Genomic DNA, 12217 nt, shown 5'->3' on the forward strand with positions numbered 1-12217 from the left:
TTCTGGTCCATGACATGACTGCTGCGTTTTCTGGGTGGAAGCAGATGTTTCAGGGCAAAATTGTTAAATTCAAATTCTAAATATAATAAGAAAACACACCAGTCAAAGGAGGACTCTTGCTCTCTCGCACCTGCACAAACCTGGCTCCGAAGCTAGTAAGGCTTGAGAAAGCAGCCAAGACTACCGTTCCCATAACTCTCTGCAGAGGGTTCGTGCCCCGAGAGCGCCTGACGGCTCTAGTCAAGCCTGCAGAGATTAAGCCAAGGAGGACGAGCCGAGCAGGGCCTGCTGCCGGGCAGCTGCCACCCAGGACGGGTGCGATGAGTTCCCCTGCCGCAAAGGTATTTACGGCTTGCAGGCGTGCAGGCCCAGAGCACTCTGCAGCTTGTCGTTTTCATAGTCTTACTGCAAAAGTGTTCTGCTTGGAGATACTTGGGTTGATTCAGGAGTGGCTGAAGTGAAACTGCAGTAGTAAAGTTTTAAGAATAATGGTGGAGCCACATTTGTAGGGAGAAGTACTGTTCTATATTAGGCCAGCTGATAAAAGGAGAAAGAGCAGACAATTATTTTTGTGCACACCGTTTCTTTCTGATTAAAACTGTGGGCATGTTTGTGGATAAATTTAGCCCTACCACAGGGCTTGACATTTTTTCTCTGGTTTCTGTAACCTTTGTGAGCCAGCATGGGCTCTTTTACTCACACAGAAACTCACTCATTTTAGCCTTTTTGTCCATCTCAGCAGATTATTGGAATCAGGACCTAAATTATTTTCAGATGCCTCAAAATGTTCGGGAAAGAAAGAAATGCTGTTTAATAAAAGGACAGCTCCACAATGCAGACAATCGCTTGCAAGGATTTCCACTGTCAGACCGTGGTCAGGTATCTTTATCTCAAGGGAGAGCAAGGAATTTAATTCCATGTTAAACAGCATGTACAGCAAGGTAAATAAAACTAATGCCTTTCAAAACTAATGTTACTTAATGTAATTCACTGCGTGAGCTGTTAACACCGGTGCCCGCCGCATTGAGACTGAGCGCTTAGGAGCAGGCCTATTCCTTCCATTTATACTGTTACATTTAGTCCAGCAGGATACAAGTGGTGCCTTTCAAACACTGCCTCTATGGTATATGGGTGTGTTTTCTCCTAGGCAAGGCTCCAAGGAACAGTGCTCTCTCTCATGTTCTCACGTAGAGAGAACCACTTCCCATTTTTCCTGGGCAATATGCTCTAGGTGACCCTGCTTGAGCAGGGAGGTTGGACTAGATGGTCTCCAGAGGCCCCTTCCAACCTAAACGATTCTGTGATTCTGTAGCCATTTTCTGCATGGTCTGCTGCCCTGTGTCAGTCAAAATGTACAGGCTCATTGGAGTGATGGGGACTCGGCATCCTGGTGTTTACCTTCTACGTCCTGAGCCTCTTTGTGCATCTTTTCTTCTTCAAGGACATGCTTCTTCAGCAAATAGGTGAAAAGACCTTGTCTTTTCTAGTATGTCTTGACCACAGCCTAGAAAGAGGTGATATCTAGAGCAAAACATATTGAAGTGGACAGGCGTGGAAACCTCGGGGCTCACTACTCTACGTTTGGAGCGTCTGCCCGCTTCCTGAACAGTAAAATGTATTTCCAGGAGGAAGCATCCTCAGGAAGACTCTGTTGTCCTTGATGCTGATTGTCTCTTTCAGATGAATTTCTTCAAACTTCAAGGAATTGAGGCTTATAGGCTCCCTATGAAGCGTGGTCAGGGTCACTGCACTGTGCATCAGTGACAAAGATGGGCTTGAATGCAAAAGTCAAGATGAGCCTTGTTCCTCTGCTCTCTGTGCCTACTTCCCTATCATTCCTGACTACTGGGGGGATCCCAGAGATGAGAGGCAGAGGCTCTTGGCAAGAGGCTTGGGACGCTACGTAGTGACTCTCTAGAAGGACCCTGATCACGGTCCTGTGCCCTGTGCTTGCAGCTGAGTGGCTTGGGCCCAGACTTAACAAAATACCTTTAGGCATTTAGGAATGTGAAAAGTTATAAAGCCAAGGCACTCTAGTCACACTGCCCTAGCAGCTCTCCTTTAGGTCTCTTCTCTCACTGCGGACCAGCTTGGCATCATTTTCTCCCCTCAAGAAAGCAGCACTGGCTACTGCTAGTGTTTGCTGCAGTGATCGGTTACCCCAGGCCTCAAAGCAAATGGGTTATCTCTCTTGCCACCCCAGAAGCTGATGAGCTCTTAGCTCTTCCTGGGTTAGTCACATTCATTTGTGTGATAGGAGGCTCGTTTGGCAAAATTTTCATAGGAAAGAGGGCTGGATCATTGGAGGTAAGAAGTTCTCCTGTTTTTTTAATCAGGATTGGTATTTCAGGCCAAACTCTCCTCACCTTCATGCCTCTGCTGCAGCACTGATGCTGGAAATGAAAACAGAAGCAAAACAGAAATCTCAGTAGACATCAAGCAAACGTTGTCTTCCTGCTAATGTCCCAGCTCCAACTGATCTGTCTCGTAGCTTACAGTGATTGTACTGCACAAGGTTGTAAATGGAGGCGTTCTCCCCTACCCCTGGCCTGTGCTCAGCTCTTCCTCTGAGAAGATGAGGTATAGTGTCATTCTGAGACCTGGGCAAAGAAGGCACTGACGAGCAAAACACTCCTGCTGTCTCTACGTCTTTACTTCGCTGATTGTTTCACCAGTAAGCTTCCCCTGGTGCTGGAAGCAAAACAGCATGAATTTAAGAGATCACTCCAGGTCCTAGGCTCTGGAGACGCATCAGAGGGAAGGGTTGTTTTCCGCCTTCTTTTTAATAAAATCTCCAGGGGCCTTGAAATTATGGAGCGAAACAATTAGCTTAAGACCGTTTAGTTACCGATGATAGTGCAGGCTGCAAAAACAACAAAAAGCTGTAGGGAGGATCAGGAGGAATGTCTCTGCCAGCTGAGAGTCCAGAGTCCAAAACAGATGTGGAGAAGGAAATGAATTTCAGAGACAAAAATCATCAGCAAGTTCTCCAGGAAAGACAGTTAAAAATAATATGTATAAATGCTGTATGTTTCTATTTTGGTGTTTGATGTTTCAGAAGTCATATTTTCTGTTTTCTTCCCTGCTAGCAGGCTAGCCATTTATTTTTAAAAAGTATAGCTGAGATTTCTAATGCCCTGATTCCAGAAGCAGAGGATTTAAGAAAATCAGTAAATACTTTGTCTTCAAAAGAGCTGCCAGTACTGCCATCACTTCCCCTCTCACTTATAAACCATTTGTCCAGTAAACTTTGACTAGAGTACTTTAATCAAACGCATACCTCATTTCAAGTTATTGGAATTAATCTAAACTGTAAGAGAGACATCTGTGTTTAGGAAGAGGACTAGAGCACAGAAGTCCTTAGGGTATGTCTGGTTTTCTGTTGACAGCTTGTGTGGCGCTGAGCAAATCCCTGCCTTTCTCTGCCCCGCTGTCAGTCTCTGGTATAATTTCTCTGTGTTTTGGGAGGGTGGACACACAGAGTGCTCCCTGTGCGCTTTGGGATCCATGGAAGGAAGGAGAGACATGATTATTGGTTTGTTTAGAAGCAGGCACGAGTACTGCGTTTCCCATGTGGAAGGAAGAGACTAACACAAAAAACAGTGAGCCCTGTATTTTGCTCAAAGCTAGGCTGGAGGCAGAGTAACAGCCTTTCCCAGGCATGTACAGTAGGAAGCCCTCTCACCTGCTGGCCCTGATGGGAGGAGGGCTACAGGCCCCGGAGGGCCCTCCCTGCAAAGGCAGCCTCAGTTCAGGGAGCTGGCAGTCTTTCCCTAGTGAAATGGAAATTCTCCACATGGCTTTGCTTTCCGAGTATTGTTCCCTGGGGCTCTGTTGCCCCCGGGACACGGGTTGCCTTGGCAGCTGCTGGCTCTCTAGATATTTTATTCATTCTAGACAAAAAGCTAGAGAAATAAATGATTCCTAAATATAATTCCACTCTCAAAGCGGGTAATCGTTCTGATACCAGAGTTGGGGCTGCAAGGGATGTGGATGCAGCTGACTGCAGCCACTCAATTGCATGTGTCTGTCTCCTCTTGTTCTGTGTCCTGGACATAGATTTGGGGGCATGGTCCATTTCTCATTGGTTTTAGGAGAAAAGCCTTCCCCCACCCCTTCTGAGTTAAAAGGAAAAGGAAGCGGTTATTCTTGTCCTCGGTAGTGGATTGCACACATTGACCATGGCATCTGAAAAGGTGAGACTGTGGATGGGATGAAAGCAGCTGAGGGAGCTGCCTTGGTGTTGGGAGTTCAGGTGGAGATGAATTCCCTGCATTCTTGGCGCTTACCTGGAAGAGCAGTGGCTCTTCTCATTTGGAAAGAGGACTGCTCTGGCCTTGCTGGGTTAGAAAAGCCATTTCACGCCCCTGAAATGCTCAGTGCAGCTGCTTGGCGCAGTCAGTGGGGAATTTGCTTCAAAATCTATGACAGGGTAGAAGATGGTGACGTGTGATAGTGACAAAGAGGGAAGCTCTGTAGGGGGTTATTTTAAGACAGCCTGCATACTGCTGAAAGCATCAGATGCAACCAAATATTCAGAGGGCCAGCATGAAAAAAGTGATATTACCTGTAAGCTCAAACTGGGAACAGTCACTTTAAAAAGGGGAGCTCTCCCCCAAAACCTTGGTCTCCTGTGTCATATAGTTCCTGAAATGCCTTCTGCTCATGCCGTGATCTCCTTAAAATACTCTGATGTTCCCACGATAAAAACCCACCTGTTCTGTCTTTCTCTTCTCAGCCGATACTTTATAGCTATTTTCGAAGTTCCTGCTCTTGGAGAGTGAGAATCGGTAAGATCTAACTTTGATGCCTGTTTTGCTGTCTTGCTCTTATTGAAGAGCAAGAGCTTACCCTCCCCTTCACTAACCCAATTAATCAGTCACTTATTGAAAGAGAAATCAGCAAACATGAACCTCGAACAGTGCCCCAGCTTTTCCTGCAGCCCCTCTGGAGGGGGAAGGAAGAGAATAAATACCACACAGCTCACTTGGAGCTGAGGGAAGGGAGAGGAAGAGAGAGAAGAGCTTGGCAGGGAATCTGAGGATATTTCCTGTAGCTGTTTGAAATTCACGTGGCAGTGGCAAATGGGATCCTGCTGGGGGGAAGGTGGCTACATGGTTGGTGCAAACTTCTCTCCAGTTATCCAACAACAGACAGCAGCAGCAGAAGCTGAATCCTCTCCTGTGGACAAGCCTCACATGAAAGGCTTTGGAATATTTTCCTTCCCCTTGGTATTTTTTGCACATTGTCTCTGCAAATAGTTAGAATTGCTCCCTTTGAAAAGCTAACACAATGCAGATGGCTGTTTCTTCCAGACTTTAGAGGGGCCCTACAATGTTCTTGTACAGATACTGCCTCAAACCATGGTGTCCCCTGGTCTTAAGAGTTAAGCAGGGCTGGACATGGTCACTGCAGGAGCTGAGACAATCTCAAGGAAAGTTTTGCAGGTGAGCACAGAGCCCGTCAGGAGGGGCTGCGCTGCAGAGGGTGGCACAGCTTGTTTTGAACAACACAGTTTTTGCTAGGGCTGATCCTTGGTGCCTTGGTCCTTGATTTGCCAGAGCACTGTCCTCTGAGAGGTCACAGACCCCCTCTCTGGAGGGACAGGGTCTTTTTTGATTTTAAAGCCACTCTTTTTCAAATGGAGATGGTAACATTTCCCTGAGCCCGTTTCCTAAAAAATTGAACCTCTTGGTCTCAGCGTGCCTGTCTGAAGCTGCACATTGTGTTCTCCCCAGCACTGGCTCTGAAAAGGATTGCCTATGACCAGGTGCCAGTGAACCTCCTTAAGGACGGGGGGCAGCAGGTAAGGGTACATACACTACCATTGGTCTTTCTGGGGGACATGAACTTGGGATCATTAGGAGAATCAAGATCAGCACTAGAAAGTTCAAAGGAAAGTCACTGTATTCCTCGCTGCTTCTCTGTAATTAATTGTTGCTTTCAACCAGTCTTCCATGGCCTGCAAGATAGAGGAAGATGACTGTAGGAGACTAAAGGTTTTCTCTTATCTTAAATACCCATGAATTTCATAAGGTTGATGATCTTTTGCCCCTGCTTATCATGATGTAACTGAGCACATCCAGCATGCAGAGTTCAGAGACACTGCAGTGTATTTTAGAGACAAACTGGGCCTCACTCAATTAGCACCATAAAGTGTGGGGGGAGCAGGGGGTCAGAAAGAAGCTAAATGACATAGCAGGGACTGCAAAGGGGTGTCTCCTAAGAACCTTTTCATGGGGGCCATGGGTGGGCATCATAGAGTAAGACTCAGCTCACACTTAGGGTGAGGGTTAGGATTAGGAGAGAAATAAAGCCTGGAGCTGGAGCTGGAGCGGGGCTGCCAAAGGAAGTGGTGGGCTGGCAAAAAAGATCTCTCCTGAGAACTTTTTCATGGGGGCCATAGCTGAGAGTCATGGGCTAAGTAGTACCACCCAACTTGGTGTGCCATGATGGGTTAAGACAGTACTGGGGAACTAGAGCAGTAATAGTGACACTGCCACGGTACCACCCGTCTTTAACTTTGTATTAACGGTTTATCAAGAGGTAAGGCAGTCTGTCCTTGGATGGAGAGATCCCTGAGCCCCAGTAGGAGCTAATAATTCAGCATAACTTACTGAAAATAGTATTGGAGGTAGAGGGAAAAGCTGGGTAAAAAAACAAGTTCATAACTGGGTTCTAGTTAAAACAAGGAAGAAGAAGAATTTCTGGTTGCAGTAGAGTAATCTCAGGTTTATTTCCCCAGTTTTCTGCTGAATTCAAGGCATTGAACCCAATGCAGCAAGTCCCAGCCTTGAAAATTGATGGCATCACCCTTTCTCAGTCGGTGAGTTACCAGACACAGCCTTCTTAACCGTTTTTTCCAGCCTGCTGCCCACACTGGAAGGGTGGACTTTGCTCAGTCTATCTCCTCCCCCAGAGCTCCAGATCTGTGCATTGGAGAACATATGGTATTTGGGATGAAGAAAACAATCCCACCTGGGGTCAGAAATAGCACGTAGCCCCTGCTGGGAAACTGCTGTCAGGCAATCAGGCTCAACTCAGTCTTGGTTCAAAATCCAACCTTTTATTGAGCAGTTTGCAGTCTGTCTTAGATGGCTGTACCATGGTTTGTCTTAAATCACAGCTTGGCTAAACCACAAGGTCTCAAGCAACTATCAAAGAGGATATTCTGTTGGTGGGATTAGTAACAGACTCTATTCAAAAGCTGTTGTTTTCTGTTGGACCAACTAGGAACTCCTGTCTCCTAGATATTTAGGCCCTATATTTTTCTTCCACTCTCCACTATCACCCCGTTATGTCTTTGTTCATTACAGCTAGCTATAATTCATTACCTAGAAGACACCCGGCCTAACCCCAGGCTCCTGCCCCAAGATGCAAAGAAGAGAGCCCAAGTCAGAATGATCTCAGATCACATTGTCTCCGGCATTCAGCCACTCCAGGTACTGCCTTGTCACATCCATGCAAATGAGAAAATCAGGATGGGTTTCCAGCAGTTCGTATCTCTGAAAGGATCAATCTCTTTACACTGCTGCTAGCTACTAGAGCAGCAGCCCTTAGACTGTGTTAGCAGTTGAAATCTATGCTTCGTCTAATATGCCAGTGGAAACAATACATATTTCCTACAAAGAAAATTCTATAGAACCCCAGGGTTCTTTCCAGAACCAGCTTAACCCATAAGGTTTCACTACAGGGTTTAGGATGTTTCAGGGAGAAGACGACAGTGTGACCCATAGGGCTCTGACAAAGGGATACCCAGGCAGATGCTGTAACAGAGGGACAGGAACAGGTTGCCTAGAGAGACTGTGGAGTCTCCATCCTCGGAGATACTCAAAACCTGACTGGACGTGCTCTGAGCAGGGGGTTTGGACCAGATGATCTCCAGAGGTCCCTTTAAACCCCAACCTCCTGTGATTCTCTGACAGTCCCAGGAGAGCAATAAAGCCATGTAAATGGCTCCTTCAATGAGGGTGAGATGAGGGCTGACCCAGCTGACTGAGCACCTCCTAGTCTCCCCTCTCCCCCTATGGATAAGGCAATGGGCAAGCTCCAGCTCACAGCAGCCAGCCTAACCTGGAGATTGCTCACCTTCGCAGAACCTCAGTATCCTGCAACAAATAGGGGAGAAAAAAATGGAATGGGCTCAGCGCTACATCACATCTGGCTTCCAAGGTGAGTCCCACATCTGAAGTGCTCAGCACTTTGATTGACTCTTCAAAACTCTGTGGGCAGCATGCTGCACCACTGGGGTCCTACTTTCTCCTCAACCAGAACAACAGGCCTTCCTAGACTGGCATGCTGGTGTCCTGCCTTACTGGGAAATACAGGCTCTTCCTGCCCAGAGTACTTTGTTCAGGACTGGTAGCCCTGCAGCGCCTCCAAAAAGAGCTTGTCCACAGTGCAGTGCTGCTGCTGGGCGTGGAAAAGGGAAAGCCCAGAGCTATCCTGAACACCAAGGCAGTCATTTCACCTTGAAGCACGAGGGCTGACAGCACTCTCCTCCCTGCTGCGTCCAAGCTACTGCCTTTTGTACTTAAGTTCTATCAGCGTATATTAATATGCCTTTGCTGCACGCCAAAACACATCTTGTGGCAGAATCCCACAGAATCTAGCAAGTAGCAAAATATTTCTTTAGCTCCTTGTGAAAAATAGGACGCTGTTTCAGAAAACCCTTTCCCCCCATGTGCTGGAATGGCAGGCCCATCTTCACTTCTGGACAGACACAAACTGACTGAACCTTTGCACTTCTCCCCTTCACACGCTTACGTATGTTCTTATTGTACTCTTAGTATGTCAGGTGCGTTGCCGGAAGCAGCTGAAAGCATGCTGGGTCCCAAAGGGCTCAGGGGTCCTAAAGACTCCTACAGTTCTTCTGTGGCAAGATTTCTGTTCTTTCTCAGCTCTGACTCAGATCGCTCCTCTTCAGGCCTACCAGCTCAGGGTTGAAACACTCTTGTTCAAATTCCCAGCTTCAAAGATCTTTAGCATTCCCCCCCCCCCCCGCCTCCACACGCAGCTTCATTAAACCTTTGAAATGAGTTTCTCATGCCTGACCCCCGTGTTCCACTTCTCTTGGCAGCACTGGAGCAGATTCTGCAGCACACTGCTGGGCGCTACTGTGTGGGGGATGAGGTAAGTAGCCGAGTGTCATGCACCACTGGAGAATCAGAAATCCCTGCATCTTCCATAAAGTAGAAAAGACTTAGCTTGTGGAGACACAGGCAAAGCCCATCCTATGCCTGGAGTTACATGCTGTTCCTTCACCATAAAGAAAACAGCTGTATGGATCCCACTTAGGCCATTACTGACCGCCAAATAGTTATGGGGATGTTTACTTGTCCCTGCCTGTAGCCTGCTGATGGCCAGATTGTGCAGCTGTATCTAGGATCTGGGAACTGGCTGCCACTAGAGGATGTGGCAACAGATTAAATATCTTTCATCTCCAGCAGATTTGGAGTTCAAAGTCTCCCCTCAGTAGGGCCAAAGCTTGGTTCAAGAAACATGGGGTCAATTCTTAGCTGTGGGACCTTTGGCCAGGTTGCATCATATTCTTCTGCTCTGTTTCTGTAACTTTAACATGGACACATTTCAAAAAAAGAGATCACCACAAGCTGTTTCAACCCTTTCCAGGCTAGGGGCCACTCAGACCTGCTCCATTTAGCTGTCCTGTTTGGCAGGCAATCAGATCTTCCCTATAAGAGGCCTGGCAAAAAAGGCAGGCTTATATCCTGTGGAGCAGAGGATTATATGGCATGAGCCTTGTAGGACTGGACCCCTTGATGAGCAAAGACTAGTTATGAGATCTTACGCTGGAGAATATCCTGTGCCCTAAAAGACACGCAGTACTTCATGACCTGGGGAATAGGGAGGGGGCAGCTGTCATCCATGCAAAAAGGCAGCTACTTGTACTACCCTTTGTTTTTTATTCAGATTATATGTCCCTGAGCATATATACAAAGGCCTCTCGCACAACAGGTCTTCATCTTGGCTGGAGCTGTTTGATGCTCCTCCAGTGCAAACAAGAAAAATTTACTCATCTTTTCCCACCCACACAAACTCACTGGCAACCACCTCCACCCCCACCACCTCCACCTCCTCCATCTGCCTCCTACCAGCAAGACTTGTTTGCTCAGTGGCAGTTGCCATAGGAGCAGTCTCCCTGGGGTTGTCATGATCAGCTGGTAAATAGGAAGCTTCCTACAGGCTGATGGCTTCTTGTACTAATGACTTCTATGAGGTTCCTGTCCTTGCACCTTTGAGGTATTATTAATGCTCGATTAAAGGATGGGACTGCCATGAGAACTCTTCTCTTCACCCCAGAAATGCATAGGAAACCTTCTCAGATGCTACTGGCTGATAAAGTAACTGCTGTTGTGCTGTCAAAGCCTGCCACTACACTGAAGGGTGATGGGACAGGCTGTGGATTACTTTGACCCCTTTTCTCTGCTCCATTGCAGGTATCCATGGCTGACTTGTGCTTGGTGCCGCAAGTTTTCAATGCTGAAAGGTAATTAGGGCTAAGCTTGAGGTGCACTTCAGCACACTGGAGCCTACTCTATGTGCTGGACTGTCAAAGCTGACCTTTCCTGTGCTGCTCTTTGTGCCTCTTGGGAAAGCATCCTTCCTCCATGCTCATTCCCATTATGGATTATTCTCTGCATGGCTTTTTCTATGTCCTAAATACTGCATCTTTTGGAGGCTCTCAGGAACAAGAAGCTGGGCTCTCTTCCTAGAGGCTACAGGAGTGAAAGCTGATCTGTGCCCCTAGAAAAGCTAAAGCTGTCCACGCTCCACATCCTCTCTCCTCTTTGCCCTATGTTTACACTGCACACAGAGGGGAAAGAGCAATCTGACTGTATTTGTAGAGAATAAAAACCTATGCAAGTAGGGTCTGCGTAATTCCCAGGAGATAGTCATCATTAGCAGAAAGAGCATAGAGCGTTCTTACTGTATGCTGAACACCGCATAAAAGCCTAGTGAAGACAGAAGAGCTAACTAAGCTTTCCTCTAGCTTTTATTTTTAAACTTACAAGAATGTACCCTTTCTCTTCATGCAAATATACCCCACCCTGTGCGATTCTCCCAAACTGGGCAGGTACAGCACAGTGCTTTGCCCTAATACACACAGCTGCGCTGGCTGTCCAGCTGAGAGTACCTGACAAATTCTTTTCCTGTTGCAGATACAAGGTGGACCTGGCTCCATATCCCACAATAACCAGAATCAACAAAGCTCTCCTGGAGCTAGAGGCATTCAAAGTAAGCCACCCATCCCGGCAGCCAGATACCCCTGCAGAACTGCGAGCTTAAAGCCCTTTTACCCATTAAATCAAGTTGGCTGGAGTGGCAAAGAGGACAACAGCTAAAGGTTGGGTAGGATTTGAGTGTCAGCAGGAAATGCTCATGTCTCTTATCATCTAGATGGAATTGAGGAAGGACTCACAAGAGCTATCACTGTGCTGGAAAGACTGCAGCTGCTTCTGATTATGTTTTTCTATGTTATATCTCTTTATGAAGCAGATTAAAAGAGAAGCATCCATAACTCTCAGAAGCTCCTTTTGTATGGTTTTGGGCTGAGGAATGTAGCCAAAAACATCTATGGAGCATCTAGCCAATTCTAGACTCCTCACAGAAGGTTCTCCTTTCCACCAGCCATGGAAAGATCATCAGGGAACAACTGCACAGGATGCTGCTGCTAACTCAGTAGGCCTGCTTGTCCTTGCACCTTCCTCAGAGCTATGGCATAATTATCAATGCCATGGATATAAACAGTAAGGGATAGGCCCTGACAGAAGAGACTCCGGGAACCTGAGAGCCATTGTTGGGTCCCTTTGCTTTTGTAAGACCCAGTCGTTAACTAGGTCACTCTGCCACCCCTTGCAATGACAAGAGAATTACTACCTGGGATAGCCAATTTGTACCTCTTCCCTTTGTCCAGCAGTAACCTTGCAGAATAAAGGCCTGTCTGGAGCAAAACAAGGTGGTTGTGCCACAGTCACCGAGACAACACAACCAGCTCACTCCCTTATGATGAAAACAATGGTGTTCTGTTCCTTTTCCCATCCTCAGACTCTGCCCTGGGTGCTTTCTTAGTCCTCAGCTGCAGACTGTTTCCAAGGGAACCCCAGATTCCCTCCAAGCCAGAAGCATGGTGGTACTTTCACTGTGAGGAACTCCCAAGTGACAGCAAACAAATCCCATTCCACTCATCTCAGATAAA

General features: G+C 47.0%; 1 protein-coding gene across 4 annotated transcripts; it reads left to right on the top strand.

Annotated features, from left to right (window-relative positions):
* The first annotated feature begins 31 nt into the window (after nt 1-31).
* GSTZ1 (glutathione S-transferase zeta 1) lies at nt 32-11539 on the top strand. 4 transcript variants are annotated; one of them, XM_068946664.1, is made up of 11 exons: nt 239-341; nt 740-941; nt 4095-4196; nt 4739-4790; nt 5739-5806; nt 6746-6826; nt 7317-7442; nt 8097-8172; nt 9080-9132; nt 10458-10507; nt 11181-11539. In XM_068946664.1, the coding sequence occupies exons 3-11, from the start codon at nt 4182-4184 to the stop codon at nt 11305-11307; spliced, it is 648 nt and encodes a 215-aa protein (XP_068802765.1). In that variant the 5' UTR covers nt 239-341; nt 740-941; nt 4095-4181; the 3' UTR covers nt 11308-11539. The 4 variants fall into 4 exon arrangements, with proteins under 4 accessions (XP_068802764.1, XP_009673944.1, XP_068802765.1 ...); XM_068946663.1 differs by lacking the exon at nt 740-941 and having other exon boundaries at nt 32-341; XM_009675649.2 differs by lacking the exons at nt 740-941; nt 4095-4196 and having other exon boundaries at nt 209-341.
* The last annotated feature ends 678 nt before the right edge of the window (nt 11540-12217 follow it).

This window comes from Struthio camelus, chromosome 5 (genome assembly GCF_040807025.1).
Source record: "Struthio camelus isolate bStrCam1 chromosome 5, bStrCam1.hap1, whole genome shotgun sequence".
NCBI lineage: Eukaryota > Metazoa > Chordata > Aves > Struthioniformes > Struthionidae > Struthio > Struthio camelus.

What these genes read in the sequence shown, in the direction of transcription:
- GSTZ1 (XM_068946662.1), top strand. Translation starts at nt 5,403, where the DNA reads ATGGTCACTGCAGGAGCTGAGACAATCTCAAGGAAAGTTTTGCAG. An exon ending in GCATCACCCTTTCTCAGTCG is followed by an intron (nt 6,827 to 7,316) that starts GTGAGTTACCAG and finishes TGTTCATTACAG; the next exon opens with CTAGCTATAATTCATTACCT. An exon ending in GCTACTGTGTGGGGGATGAG is followed by an intron (nt 9,133 to 10,457) that starts GTAAGTAGCCGA and finishes GCTCCATTGCAG; the next exon opens with GTATCCATGGCTGACTTGTG.